At 45.8% G+C, this 12395-nt stretch overlaps 1 protein-coding gene across 1 annotated transcript in view; it reads right to left on the bottom strand.

Annotated features, from left to right (window-relative positions):
- Positions 1–12391, bottom strand: part of WDR3 (WD repeat domain 3) — a gene marked incomplete at its 5' end in the record, with an annotated part of 19358 nt that extends 6967 nt beyond the window's left edge. The window contains 18 exons of the mRNA XM_005420657.2: positions 134–268; positions 377–488; positions 633–733; positions 1408–1464; positions 2155–2290; positions 2705–2790; positions 3474–3575; positions 3910–4003; positions 4745–4975; positions 5278–5373; positions 6323–6420; positions 6540–6641; positions 7594–7707; positions 8833–8928; positions 9260–9338; positions 10234–10352; positions 10757–10966; positions 12317–12391. Coding sequence (XP_005420714.1) covers positions 134–268; positions 377–488; positions 633–733; positions 1408–1464; positions 2155–2290; positions 2705–2790; positions 3474–3575; positions 3910–4003; positions 4745–4975; positions 5278–5373; positions 6323–6420; positions 6540–6641; positions 7594–7707; positions 8833–8928; positions 9260–9338; positions 10234–10352; positions 10757–10966; positions 12317–12391 — 2043 coding nt within the window. The remainder of the gene's footprint in view (positions 1–133; positions 269–376; positions 489–632; positions 734–1407; positions 1465–2154; positions 2291–2704; positions 2791–3473; positions 3576–3909; positions 4004–4744; positions 4976–5277; positions 5374–6322; positions 6421–6539; positions 6642–7593; positions 7708–8832; positions 8929–9259; positions 9339–10233; positions 10353–10756; positions 10967–12316) is intronic.
- Between the last annotated feature and the right edge of the window lie 4 nt (positions 12392–12395).

Below are 12395 nucleotides of genomic sequence, written 5' to 3'. Positions count from 1 at the left end.
CAAACACATTTGTGCTGAAAGGCACACAAGAGGATGTCAAATACTGTAAGCAACAGACATGCAGAAAGCCACTGAAGACCAAGAAAAAAAAAGGTCTGGAAGTCGGTTTTGGTAGGAAAGATGCAACTCTCACCATCTCCCTCTCCTCTTCCAGAATCAGTGGCTCCCTTGTCCTTTCCCAGAGGCGCAGGGACTTGTCATGGGATGCTGACACCACATAGTCTCCATTGGGACTGAGTGCCAAACACCAAACCTCCTGGTGATGCCCCTGCACAGAGGACAGAAGAGCTATGACATCAACATCACGCAACCCCTGAGGAAAATCCTGCTCATGCAGGGATAATGCTTCCTTCCAACAGACTCCAAAACTTCCTACCTCCAGTGTCTGGATATGCTCAAATTTATCTGCATCCCACTGTTTAATCTTGTTGTCCTTTCCAGCTGTGAAGAAGAGATGGGATTTGGGCACAAACTGCAGATACATCACACTGGAAGAGAAAAAGGCTCAAATTTACCCACTTGGGGAACACTGCAGAACTCCCCCTGTCTATGCTGGATAAAAGGATTATTGCTGGATCACAACTCCTTGGAGACAAGTCCACAGTCCAAAGATGCTGCAGGATTTGACTAACCTGTCATCATGGGCAAAGAGAGAACGGTGACAGTCCCCAAAATCCAAGCCCCATATCTTCACATTCCTGTCAGCAGAGCCAGTTGCAATTAGAGTCCCATCCTAGAGAGAAAGAGAGAGGAGGGTGTGGGGAGCTGGCTGGCAGCCCCACAAGGAACTGCTGCTGCCCCAGAGACTCAGCACTGCTGAGTAGGCAGACACCTGGCTCTTGAAATATGGTACCCTGATCCCTCCACCTCCTTCCCAGTGGCCCATGCTCTGGCACAGCCCACTGACAGCACTCTGGCCCCCCTCTGACCCTCTGCAGGTATTTGGCTATATCCTGACATTCTTCTTGGCTTTCAATGAGCCTCATTCCAAAGATACCTCAGAGCAAGATGCAGCCCAAGAATGAACAGGCACAAAGAGGCTGCTTCCCCTCAGCACCTGCCCTTGCTCCCACTAACAATACAGGCTGCCCTCACACAGCAACTTCAGCAGAAAGCAGCCTGTACCTGTTACAATGAGTGCAAGGGACCATCACAGCATTTTGATTTCCACTCACTCACAAAATGCCCCAGGGTCAGTTCTGTCACGACCCCAACTCTGATACCCCTTCCAGCGAGCACAGGACTGCAGAATAAGAAGGGGCTTTCTGTGTCCCACCCAGAAACTGCTAAGTCAGGAGTAAGGAGGTGACAAGAAAGCATTATCCTAGAGGCCTTGATGCCAGCAAAGGCTCTCACACTCATCCATATCACCACAGTCCTAAGTTACACAGCCCTAATGATACTTACATAGCAGATGTCCATACACAGCACTGGCAGCTTGTGTCCATACAGAGAAAGGAAAAACTGAAGCAGAAGAAAGATGACTCAGTTAGACTTGCTGGGTAGAGAGGTGTGCAAATCTCAAGCTCCAGGCTACTCCTGCTCTGCCTCAGGAGCTGTTTTTCTAGCACTTTCCCACTTTCATTCTTGCCCTGAACACTGTTAGCAGCAGGGTCATGAGGCTAGAACTGAGAAGAAGATGGAAATAGCCAAGCAAGCTGAACTAGCTCTGTGTGCTCTCTAGCTAACTCTAGTGCCAATCACCAGTGTCAATGAAGTTCATTTCTGTTTCTCTCCACATAACTGCCAGCACCAATCTGTCTTGTGTCACTCCATAACATTCACATGCTAATATACAGCTCACAAATCCACCACACACTGCTCACAAGGAAGGTTCTCCTCCCACAGGCTTTGCCTCTGCCATGCCCTATTTAACACCATGTGAGGCACATTCATCCCCACCTTCACAGTGCTATCACATCTGCAGGGTTTAGAATGAACCTTGCCACCTGCAGGCTCAGAACACTTTTTAAATGAAAAATGGATCTTCCAGTTCCCAGTGTGGAACAACCATGGTTCTGTCAGGTTTGCCAGCAAACAGGCCCCTGAAGGAGGATGCATGTTCCACATAAAACAAACACTTTTCCTTTGTATTCCTGCAGGTTACAGTTACATCCCTTCCTGCACAGCCTCACACCCTGTTTGGTCATGCACCTTAAGCGTGTCAACGTAGAAAACCTTGACGGTGCAGTCCAGCAGAGAGACAGCCAGCAGCTTCTGGTTGGGGCTGTAGCGCACGCAGAGCACGTCCTCATCCAGCTGCAAAACGCGCACGTGCTTCATGGAGAGCCTGGCAGCAAGAGGGAAAAACAACTGGTAACCCAAGCAAACAAACGAGGAACAGAAATGGATCCAAATCCCACACTGCACCCTGGGAAAGGAAGTGAATTCCAACATGCAGCACCTCATTCCTCACTATGACAGGACTGGAAATAAGCAGGCTCTGGGGGCGGATGAACTTCACTGCTACATTTACAGTAATGATCTGCAGGTCCAGCCTGATTAGACACTAAACTCACACACACAAAAAGGGATCAGAATGAGGCAAGTGCCCTCCTCCAGCTAAGCTGAGGTCTCCACAAAACTGCACTAAGCTCACACTCTCCTCCATGTGTCCCACACTGATGTCATGGGCAGTTCTTGCAGCGCACAGCAGAGGCCAAAGCACCCATCATCAACAATGGCACAAGGTTTATCTTCTCACCTTTTCTGAACACTGTTCTCATCCTTCACAAGCTCAAACTCCCAGAACTTGACACATTTATCAGCGCCTCCTGTCACAAAGCCATGCTGTAGGGGAAAACAAGAAAGTTGCTGTGAAACTAGGTCCTATCACCCAGAGAAAGTCTACAGCAAGGAACTGCCAACACAGAGGACGTTTTTGAAATGTCCCACATTCCTACACCATTAATGATTAAATGGACACCACCAAGAGCATTTGCTCTGGTTAGAGCACACACTGCCTGAGCAACAAAAACAATTTCAAAAGCTCTAGCTTATTTTGGAGGTCTAAGACGAAGACCCCAAATGTAAAACAAAACCTGGATTGAAACTTTGGGATGAGAAGCAGTCATCTCAGCTGTAGGTAACAATGTGCTTTTGATTTGTGGGCAGCTTCAGACTCTTACTGCTACTGGATAACACACAACTGACCACCACCCTACAACAGAGCCTTCTAAAGGAACAGCAGTTCAATATTTTACATTAAGAAGGAGGGTAAAATCTATCCCATATGTTTTCATCTGTAGGGTGGATGAATTTCAGGCAGATTATTTCTTGCTATGGTTTTGATTCCACTAGAAAGTTATTAGACACTATCAGCTGCATCCTCCACTTCTGAGGATGAGGGGCTCCATGCTTCCATGGAACAAAGCATGCACTGCAAACCAAATTCCATGGTGCAAACACAGTACTATAGGAAAGAGTCACATGAAAAGATGTGCAGATGATACTCTTAAGGGTGGCTGAGTTACCTGGTCTGGTGAAAGAGCAATAGACCACACTGCCCCATCATGAGCATCAAGTGTCTCTATCAGACTGCCAGAAGCCAGGTCATACAGCTGCAGCTTCCCTGTCTGGGGAGAAAGACATCACAGGAAAGAATCAGCCTCTGCTCACAACTCATGACAGCTCCTGGCAGAAGAGCTCCCTGCCACTCATGCCCCCAGCAGCCAGCTTCATTAGGTGGCTGTTACACACAGATGGCCAAACTCCTGAGCTCCATTAGGGCCTTCCCAAAGCTCTACTCTGCTTTCCACCTCAAGCGACAAGAGCTCTGTAACAACTCTGGGAACAGAGCAGTGCTCCAGATCAGGAGAGGCAATGCATCTTCTGTGAGGCTGCCTTAGAGACACTTTCCTAACACATTCCCAGACCTGGGCAGTGTGGAGTCAGAGGGCCACTCCTTACCTTGGTCCCAAGGATGACCTGCCGATCCCCGGGGACAAACAGCGAGCAGAGCGCGTACTCACACTCCATTGTCCGGATGCACTGCAAGGTCGACCTGTGGACAGAGAGAGAGCCCAAAACCTCTTATCACACACAGAATGTGGCCTGCTCAGTGAGACATGCTCCAGTGTGGCCTCTACCCACAGCTGTCTTTCAGCTGGGGTCAGAAGATAAACCACCACCCTCTTATTGACCCAAACATTACCCAGCACTACTGCCAACAATGTTTTCTATAAAAACATGCCACTGTGTTGTCCACCATCATGACCTATTGCTGCTGTGAACAAGAACAGAGCTCCTAATTTTAAACAGCACCTCAGGAAGGGACAGAGTGTAAGACAGTATACTCAGAGGAAACTGAGCTTGAATCAACACCACTCAAGAAACACTGGGACAGCACTCTACATCAACACATAACTCTAGATCAACACAACAGCCTACTCAGTTTAATACTAGATCCTTCAGATAAGATTTCAAGAAACCCACATGTTCCCTAAAGAACAGGCTTGTTTAGGGTAACAGTTAATACCTCTAATTAAAAATGAAAAAACAGAAAAAACCCATAGCAAAGTAGTCTATACCCGACTGCTATGCAGGACCTTTGTGTTTATACCTTCTGTTGAAATTTTAGATCTACAGTTTCTCAGTTTCCCCAATAAGAAAAAAAGAAAAATAATTTTCTATTTGCTTCCTTCACTCAGTTTTATCTCTTTCCATTGTCTCCTCTTTCTTATCACTGCCTTTCTTAACACAGCATCCCTCAGTTCTGGGAGACTAACACAACCACACTGCGTACCTGTTCCAAATCTTCACGGACTCTGCAGCTGCTGAGAGAATGGCAATGTTGTCAGAGCTAAAAGCCAACGTCCTGACATCACTGCGGTGGCCTCCAATGGTTATCCTGGACACACGGACAGCCTGGGGCACTTGTGCTGACAGGTCCAGGTTGTACAATTCAATGACATTGTTCTGGAGCAGCAGTACCATCTTCAGCTCTCCTTTTGGAGAGAGAATCAAGTCAAATGACCTGTTTGATTAGATAAAATCAGAGCTGTACACAGGGGTAATAAGACAAAGTGTTGGAGGGATCAATTATCAAGAACAACTGAGACAGAGGAATATGGACAGAGCACATCCAACAAGCAAGTGCACACTGAGCCAGAGAGGTGTGAATGGACTGGAAATCACAGCAGGCCTCTCCCCAGCTCCAAGCTAAACATATGTTGAGGGGGAAACTTCTTCCTCCTCTGCCTGCACTGAGCCATGCAGAGCTCTCCCCAGGTAGCTGCATAACCACTCCTCAGACTCTACAAAAGCTTTTCCACTCACTTGATTTTAGAAGAAGCTTTGACACTAGTGACCCGCTGAATCTCTTCCTGCAGGCTCAGCTCCACACTCCTTTCAGGCTCCTCTTCTGAGTTCTGTCTGGAAATGTCAGATAAGAGAGGAGAGTCAAATGACCCAGCACAGCCAACACAAACTAACATAGCAACACAGAAAACATAAGGAAACCACTTTGCCTGCTGAAAACAACTTCCCTCTTATCCAGCAGTGCTAACCACATTTAAGAATAGGGACAGTGAAGGGTGGACAGTGAAGTTCATGCCAGTATGCAGACTACTAAAGACACAAACTGTCCTAAAAAAACCTCCTCCTCTGGAGCCAAAACACAAGGCACATTACAAAGATGGATACAGAACAGGGAACAGAAGCTGTATTTGAGAGCAAGACCAGCTTCTGCTCATCTCCTATCACTCACCAAAAGCTCTCAGCCATTGCCAAAATGCATTTCAGATTTGCAGATGCCCAGATTTGCAGATTTGCACAGATGCCCTGGGCTTTAGTTTCCATCCTGGAGCCAGACTTATCCCTAAGGGCTGTTCTGAGGCACCTGTTAAGTGCCAGGATACACAGAGACACTTAACACAGAGTAACCATTATGAAAACTCTCACCTGTATCTCTGCCTACTGTAAAACAGGAAATGAAGTATCAGATTCTCTGTGACTTCTCAGATGAAACGCTCATTCCTGCATTGCCTACCAAGACCTTACTTTGATGCACCAAGCAGTATAAACACCAATGCCAGGGAGAGCTGAGCAACTCTGAAAAACCCATTTTATATCCAGTTCTTTGCACGCTTTAGCTTTCTTTTTTCAGAGGGAAGATTCAGAAAGAAAGGTATTTCCTTAGTCTCTGGGAGCCGGGCTGCTCAGACAAGCACAAGGATGCACAATAAGATCAACCCCAAAATACAACAGCTAGCACAAAGAGAATGGCCAGAAGCTTGGTGTTTTCGACCACTGTGTAATGCTACACAATGAAGAGCTTTTCTAGAACCTTCTGGACACAGACAGCATCCAAAAAATTACTTACTTGGCTTTTTTCCTTGCTTTCTTCATTTTTTTTTCCAATTTCTTTTGGATTTCCTCTTCAGAAAGGACAGAGAACACTTCCAGAACCGCGTCTGTTCCCTAGAGACAGAGCAAACAAATTCAAAGGTATGCAATGCCCTGGCTGGCCCTTACAGAAAGTACCCAGGCTCTCTACCAGCCTCCTCTACAGCTCAGTAGCAGAGTCCCCCATTACTCACATGGCAGGCCAAAAACTTGCCCATCCGGTCTGTGCCAAGAGTCACCACTCGGTCCCTCCCTTCCCGCATGATGGATCCAACCTTGCTGCACTTCACGATGCGCTGCAGGGATAGAGGAACAAACCTAGGTCTAAAAGGTCAAATGATCTTCTCAAGCAAACTCAAGAAACCTGCTGACAAGAAAAGTCAAGGAGAGGAGGAAATGAACCTAAAAGGTCCTGGCAGAACAGCTAGGAAGGGAAATAAAGGGACAAAACAAGCATCTGTGTGAGCTACAAGCTTATCTCCTGTGTTTTGTTGCATTTCAGCTGAAAATAATCATTGGCAGTCTCAGTGGAAGAATAACTTAATTTTATTGGCAAACTACATCCATTTAAGAGACAGAGCTGATTTTTTTTGCTACAGAGGCAGCAAAGCTCAGTCAAAAGAGACAGAGAAGCTGAGAACAGAAACTCTTAAACAAGGCATTGAAGGGAGAGAAATCCTCTGGAGAGGAAGCTGTAAAACTAATTAACCAAGTCAGGTATCTAACACAACTACAAGCAGCCTGAGATCTGTGCAGTACTCCAGAAAGTTCTACCAGAAAGACAGACTCAGTAAAGTCTCCAGCAGCAGAAAAGTGGGAATGGCTTTCAGCAATCCAATCTCACACCATATTTCAATACAGTGCAACTCTGACCTCTCCATTTCTGAAAAGCTGAGCATCAGTACTGAACATCAGCAGCTGCAAACCAGCAAGGAACTATTTTATTTCTGTGATGTTTGATGAAAGGGATCTATTAGCACTGTTTAAATTTATACATTTGCTAGTTCTTCTCAAATAGAAAGGAAAGAAAAACTGCCGGTGGAGAATAAATCTGTGGGTGTTTTGGCACACATACTTCTGATGTTTTGCAGGTAGATGAGACAGCAACTGCTGCTGAGGAAGTTGTTATGGAACAAGACAAGAATTATCACATTTTCCCAAACAGGCTAAATATGACACTCAGGACATAAACCATGCAAATGGGGTTAGATACACCAGCTCAGAGACAGCATGGAAAACTGATCTTACTTCCTCAGGATGCTCATCCAGCTCTAAGGTCTCATCCTCTTCAGTTTTTTCTTCTGCTCCAGGTGAAGATGACCCTTTGCTTTTCTTGGATTCTGGTTCATCAGGATCTTTTACCTGCTCACAGGAAAAAAAAACACAACAAAAGGAATACCTTAAACCTCAAGAGCTGTAGTATTGTGCTTTCTGGCTCACAGTTCATTTCCCTGGAGATGCAACTGATTAGCATACACTGGAGTGTCCTACAGAATTCCTGTAGGCACCAAGCCCTCCATGTGCTCCCATGACTATCATCCACCCACAAGGCTGTCTTCCTCAGCTGTGTGTGTCCTGGATTGCCAAGCAAATTGTATTCTATTTGCCATCTGTATGGCAGTTTGTCTTCTGTTAAGTTGGCAGTTTTCCTCATCTCTTCCACAACCAATCCTCTCTCAGGGGAGACATCTGCTGATAACAGGCTATTGAATGTCACTGCATGACTGATAAGAACTAAAGCATCCCATTGTGAGATGCTCGATCCAGAGGGAAGAGCCAAGCATTCCTACCCTGATATAATCTGGAGTTTCTGGAACACCAGCATGGCTTCTCAACTGGATTTCCCAGAGCAACAGCTGAGTCTTCCTCTGGATCTTCAGAGGAAGACTACACCTTTCTACAGGATCCTTGCTCCAACAGAACCACACCTGACACTCCAGGAGGACTGCAGCCACCATTCCAATTGGACTGCTACCAACACCCTGACCAACAGGATGTCAGGTTGTGTTCTGACTCTGTCAGGGCTGTTTTAATTTACTGCATTGTTTATTTTATCTTTTTTTTTTTTTTCTTCCCTAATAAAGAACTATTATTCCTGCTCCCATATTTTTGCCTAAAAGACCCTTAATTAAAAATTTATAGCAATTCCAAGAGAGGAGGTTTACATTTTCCATTTCAGGAGAGGCTCCTGCCTTCCTTATCAGACACCTGTCTTTCAAAACCAAGACAGTAAGTCATAAGGCAAGAACATCTGACACACTGTGGAAATCTCATTCTGCAAGTGCTCACAGCTTCACCTGAAAGCGCAAAACACAGGAAACAGCAAAGCCCATCCCATGAGCAGCTCATGGACCCCTCAGATAGCAAAGACATTGCTTTGACTGTTTCCCAGAACACCCATCAGATTTGAACATGCTCCAGTTCTTTCTCATTCAAAGACAAGCAGCTGGGCAGGGGGGCTGAGGGGTTACAGGGGGAATGTCTTACCTCCTGGATGTAGGTGAGATCCCACACTCTCAGCTCACTGTCAGCACTCCCAGTGATCAGACGCTTCTCTTGGGACAGCAAAGCCATGCCCCAGACCTGTCCAGAGGCACAGTGTGAGGAACTGACTCCCTTAACTATCATTAAGAAAGCACAGCATCTTTAAATGACCTATTTAAACAGCACCAAATAGAGAATGGATCTAGCTGGCACTGCCTCTGGGAACATGTGCATGGGAATTGTCACCCACTGTATCTGATGACAGCTCTTTGAATGGTTGGAAGTTTCTCATTTGCTCACTCCTAAAGCCTAATGAAAATAAAATGTATGATGGTGCCAGCTTGCAACTCCTGAAAGCAAGGAAAGCCCAGAGTGAGCCCTGACATCCCAAGTCCCTCCAGCCCAACACCTCCACACATCCTCTTTTTACCTCAGCTCGGTGTCCAACCACAGTTTTGAAGCAGTGCTGAGTGTCCAGATCCCACCATTTCACCAGTGTGTCTTTGGCACTGGAACAAAGAAGAAAAACTCAGACATAAGGAAAGACTGCACAGCTCACCATTCTTCTAAGTGGTAGAAATACAAAAGAATCTAAAACAGGTCAGAATGTATCACAGAGCAGCTGCTCAAACATTGACATTTTGCAAGCCAAACAAAAAAGGCACAACAATGCTGCAAAAAGATATCTGTCAAGTCACTGAAGCTGATTGCAAATATCTGAAATTGCATTAAGATACAGGTATCATCTACCAACAAAATACTACTTTTTCCATCTGAAAAAAAAGCAAAAGAAAGTTGTTTCAGTTCTAAACTGGACTGATTGCATGCACTCTTCTATTAAGCTAGGAAATGGCATATTAAAAAGGAAAAAATTAGTGACTGTTGTTGTCAACCAATTATTATCAAAGGGATTCAGTCAACTTGCAGCTCTTTTAGTTAATAACTTAAAATCAGCTAAAAAATCCCTATCATCCTTTAATTAATTTGTGTATTTACAGCTTACAAGAAAGCAATTTTTCTGTCACATTGCTGTGAATTACACATACAGAAGGCTTAATTCTTCAAGATAAACAAAAAAAACCCCACAACTGTTACATACATAATGAACATGTTATCACTATTCTTTGTTACAATAATTTTAAGTTGATGGATTTACCAACAATTAAAACCCTTTTCCAAACACCTTTGTCAGTATGGCCATATCAGTTGCTCTAAGACTTGGATTCAGGCACCAGACTTAAAAAACACGTGGATGTGACAAAATCATATTCAAAGATGCTGGTGGATCTGAGATATCACGAGACAAGAAGGAAAATACAAACTGCTGTAGCACACAGCATGTCTAAATTCCAAGTACAACCATGCCTGCTTTCCTGATCAACAATTTCTCTTAGTCTGGCTCACCAAGTGACCAACAAGTTCTTCTCCTTCAAGAAAAGGACTTGAGTGATGACATCCTTGTGTCCCCTCAGCCGGTACAGGCCACTCTCATTGATGACATCCCACACGATGACTTCTGTATCCTGGAACAGAGAGAATGTCTCCATGGGACTGGCTCTTGTCTCTGCAAAATTCCTGCCATGGGACTGAAAAGATTACCTGAGAGCACACTTTCTCACTCTGAATCACAAGGATGATTAATGCAAGGGACACTGCTTCCCCAGAGGTGCAATCAGACTCATAAATGTGCCATCATCCCAGCCTGAGACACTTTTGTTAGTCCTGATCTCACAAGATTCTTCACTTTAACAGCTCTACCAGTGCCCTACTCCTGCCTGCAGCCCCTGCTGCTCCCCCAGCCCCTCTCACTGCCATCCTCTGGCTATGGGCAGAGGCCACACTTAAAATACTGAACACTTCAGTGCAGGTCAGCCTTCCCCAGGGACATCTCTGTGACAGGGTCATGCTCCAGATGCCACAGACTCACCTTTGAGCCAGACACCAGCCTGCCACCCAGGTGGTCGTACTGCAGGGCTGTAACTGCAGCCCTGTGCCCATTGAAAGTGATAGCTGATTCTCCACTTAGGAGGTTGAAGACACGGATTGCTCCATCTTCATACCCAACAGCCAGGTGCAAGCCATCTGGAGAGGGGCAGAGGCAACTGACTTGCTGCTTGAGACCCTTAAGGATAAGAACCTGCAATTTTTAGGAGACAAAACATGTATAATGTTGATAAATGACATGTCAGAGTCAGATACTTAGACAGCAGAGAAAATATAGTCTGTTCTTCTCCTGAACTTCCAACTGAGCAATTCTGCCACTTTATAAGTTCATTTTTCAACTTCCTGCACCAAACACAGAATCATTAACCCCATTTTCCAAGGTAAACAGCAGCTAGAAGGGAAGCAATTTCTCAGGAAACCGGTGCAGAACAAGCCCTAGAACTCAGAACCTGAAATTTCTGCCCCCATGTATTATGAACCAGAGAGCAAGAAATATTGTTTGAGAGCAAAAGTTGGAAAGTTTCTTCCTGACTCCATCCTCTCTTGCCTGGCCTTTCTCGGGTATGGGACAGAGTAGCTCTTCCACAGACTGCACAAGAACTTGAGAATGATGAAAACATCTCCAGAACAACATACCAGCAGTCAGCACTCCAGAGGCTGTGAAACAAAATCAGATTTCAGCTTGAGGTGGACAGTAGTACTTGCAGTGATTTCTGAATCTCACAGGAGACAGTGTGTGGCAAGGTCCTTAAAGTTACAGCTCAAACGTCCCTATGGGATACAACTTTTACATGGGATGCCCAGTTCCACAGCCACAACACAAACTCTGTGACATCCCTGATTTGTCCAAGAGCATTTACACAACCAGCTAAACCAGGAGCAGTTTTCCAGTTACTGCGACAGCAATTACTCTTCCGCAACTGAGATCCTGAGGCAAATCTCACAGGGATCCACAGCGAGATCCATTTTAAGACCAAGCTGAGATAAAATAAGTTGCTCTCACAGTAAGAGCAGAGCAGCAGGACCACCACTCCCTGTAACAACTCATGGCTACAAGTTACCACCAAAAGAAAACAAAAGGTGAGAGTTGCTGCATTCCAGATACCCATGATTCAAATCATCCACATCTTCCTCTGTTCTGTGTGCCGGTGCTACCTGCTGGATTTCAACAAACGCAAGCCTTATAAACTCCTTAAACAGAAATAACCAAGTATCTCCTTGTAACTAGCAAGACTTTCTTGTAAGCATCCAACACTGGACTACTCAAAAGGTAACACAATCCACAATCCTTTTAGTCCAGGGACTAGTTTGGAGAGCAGGAAGACACCAGCACTTTGGGCCAGGAGGCAGCCAGAGCTGCAGACCCATTCCATAACCAAACCTCACGCTGTGCTCAGCCTTCCCAAGAGGCGGGGATGCTGTGGAGGTGGCGCTTCCTTCCAAACGCCGCACAGTAACACAAATCGCCTCGCTTCAGGCGGCCTAAAAGCTCCTCACGCTGCACCCCAGCCCTGCCCCGGCACCGCATCACCCCGGGTCCCACCTTCTCTCCTTTCCTTGTGTCCCACACGAACACGTGCTCGCAAGCCGGCACGGCCACGTAGCGACCCCGCTCGCCGCGC

This window comes from Geospiza fortis, unplaced genomic scaffold (assembly GCF_000277835.1).
Source record: "Geospiza fortis unplaced genomic scaffold, GeoFor_1.0 scaffold1, whole genome shotgun sequence".
In the NCBI taxonomy this organism is placed as follows: Eukaryota; Metazoa; Chordata; class Aves; order Passeriformes; family Thraupidae; genus Geospiza; species Geospiza fortis.
The sequence above is the reverse complement of the archived record's forward strand: the minus strand, read 5'-3'. Positions and strand labels throughout refer to the sequence as shown.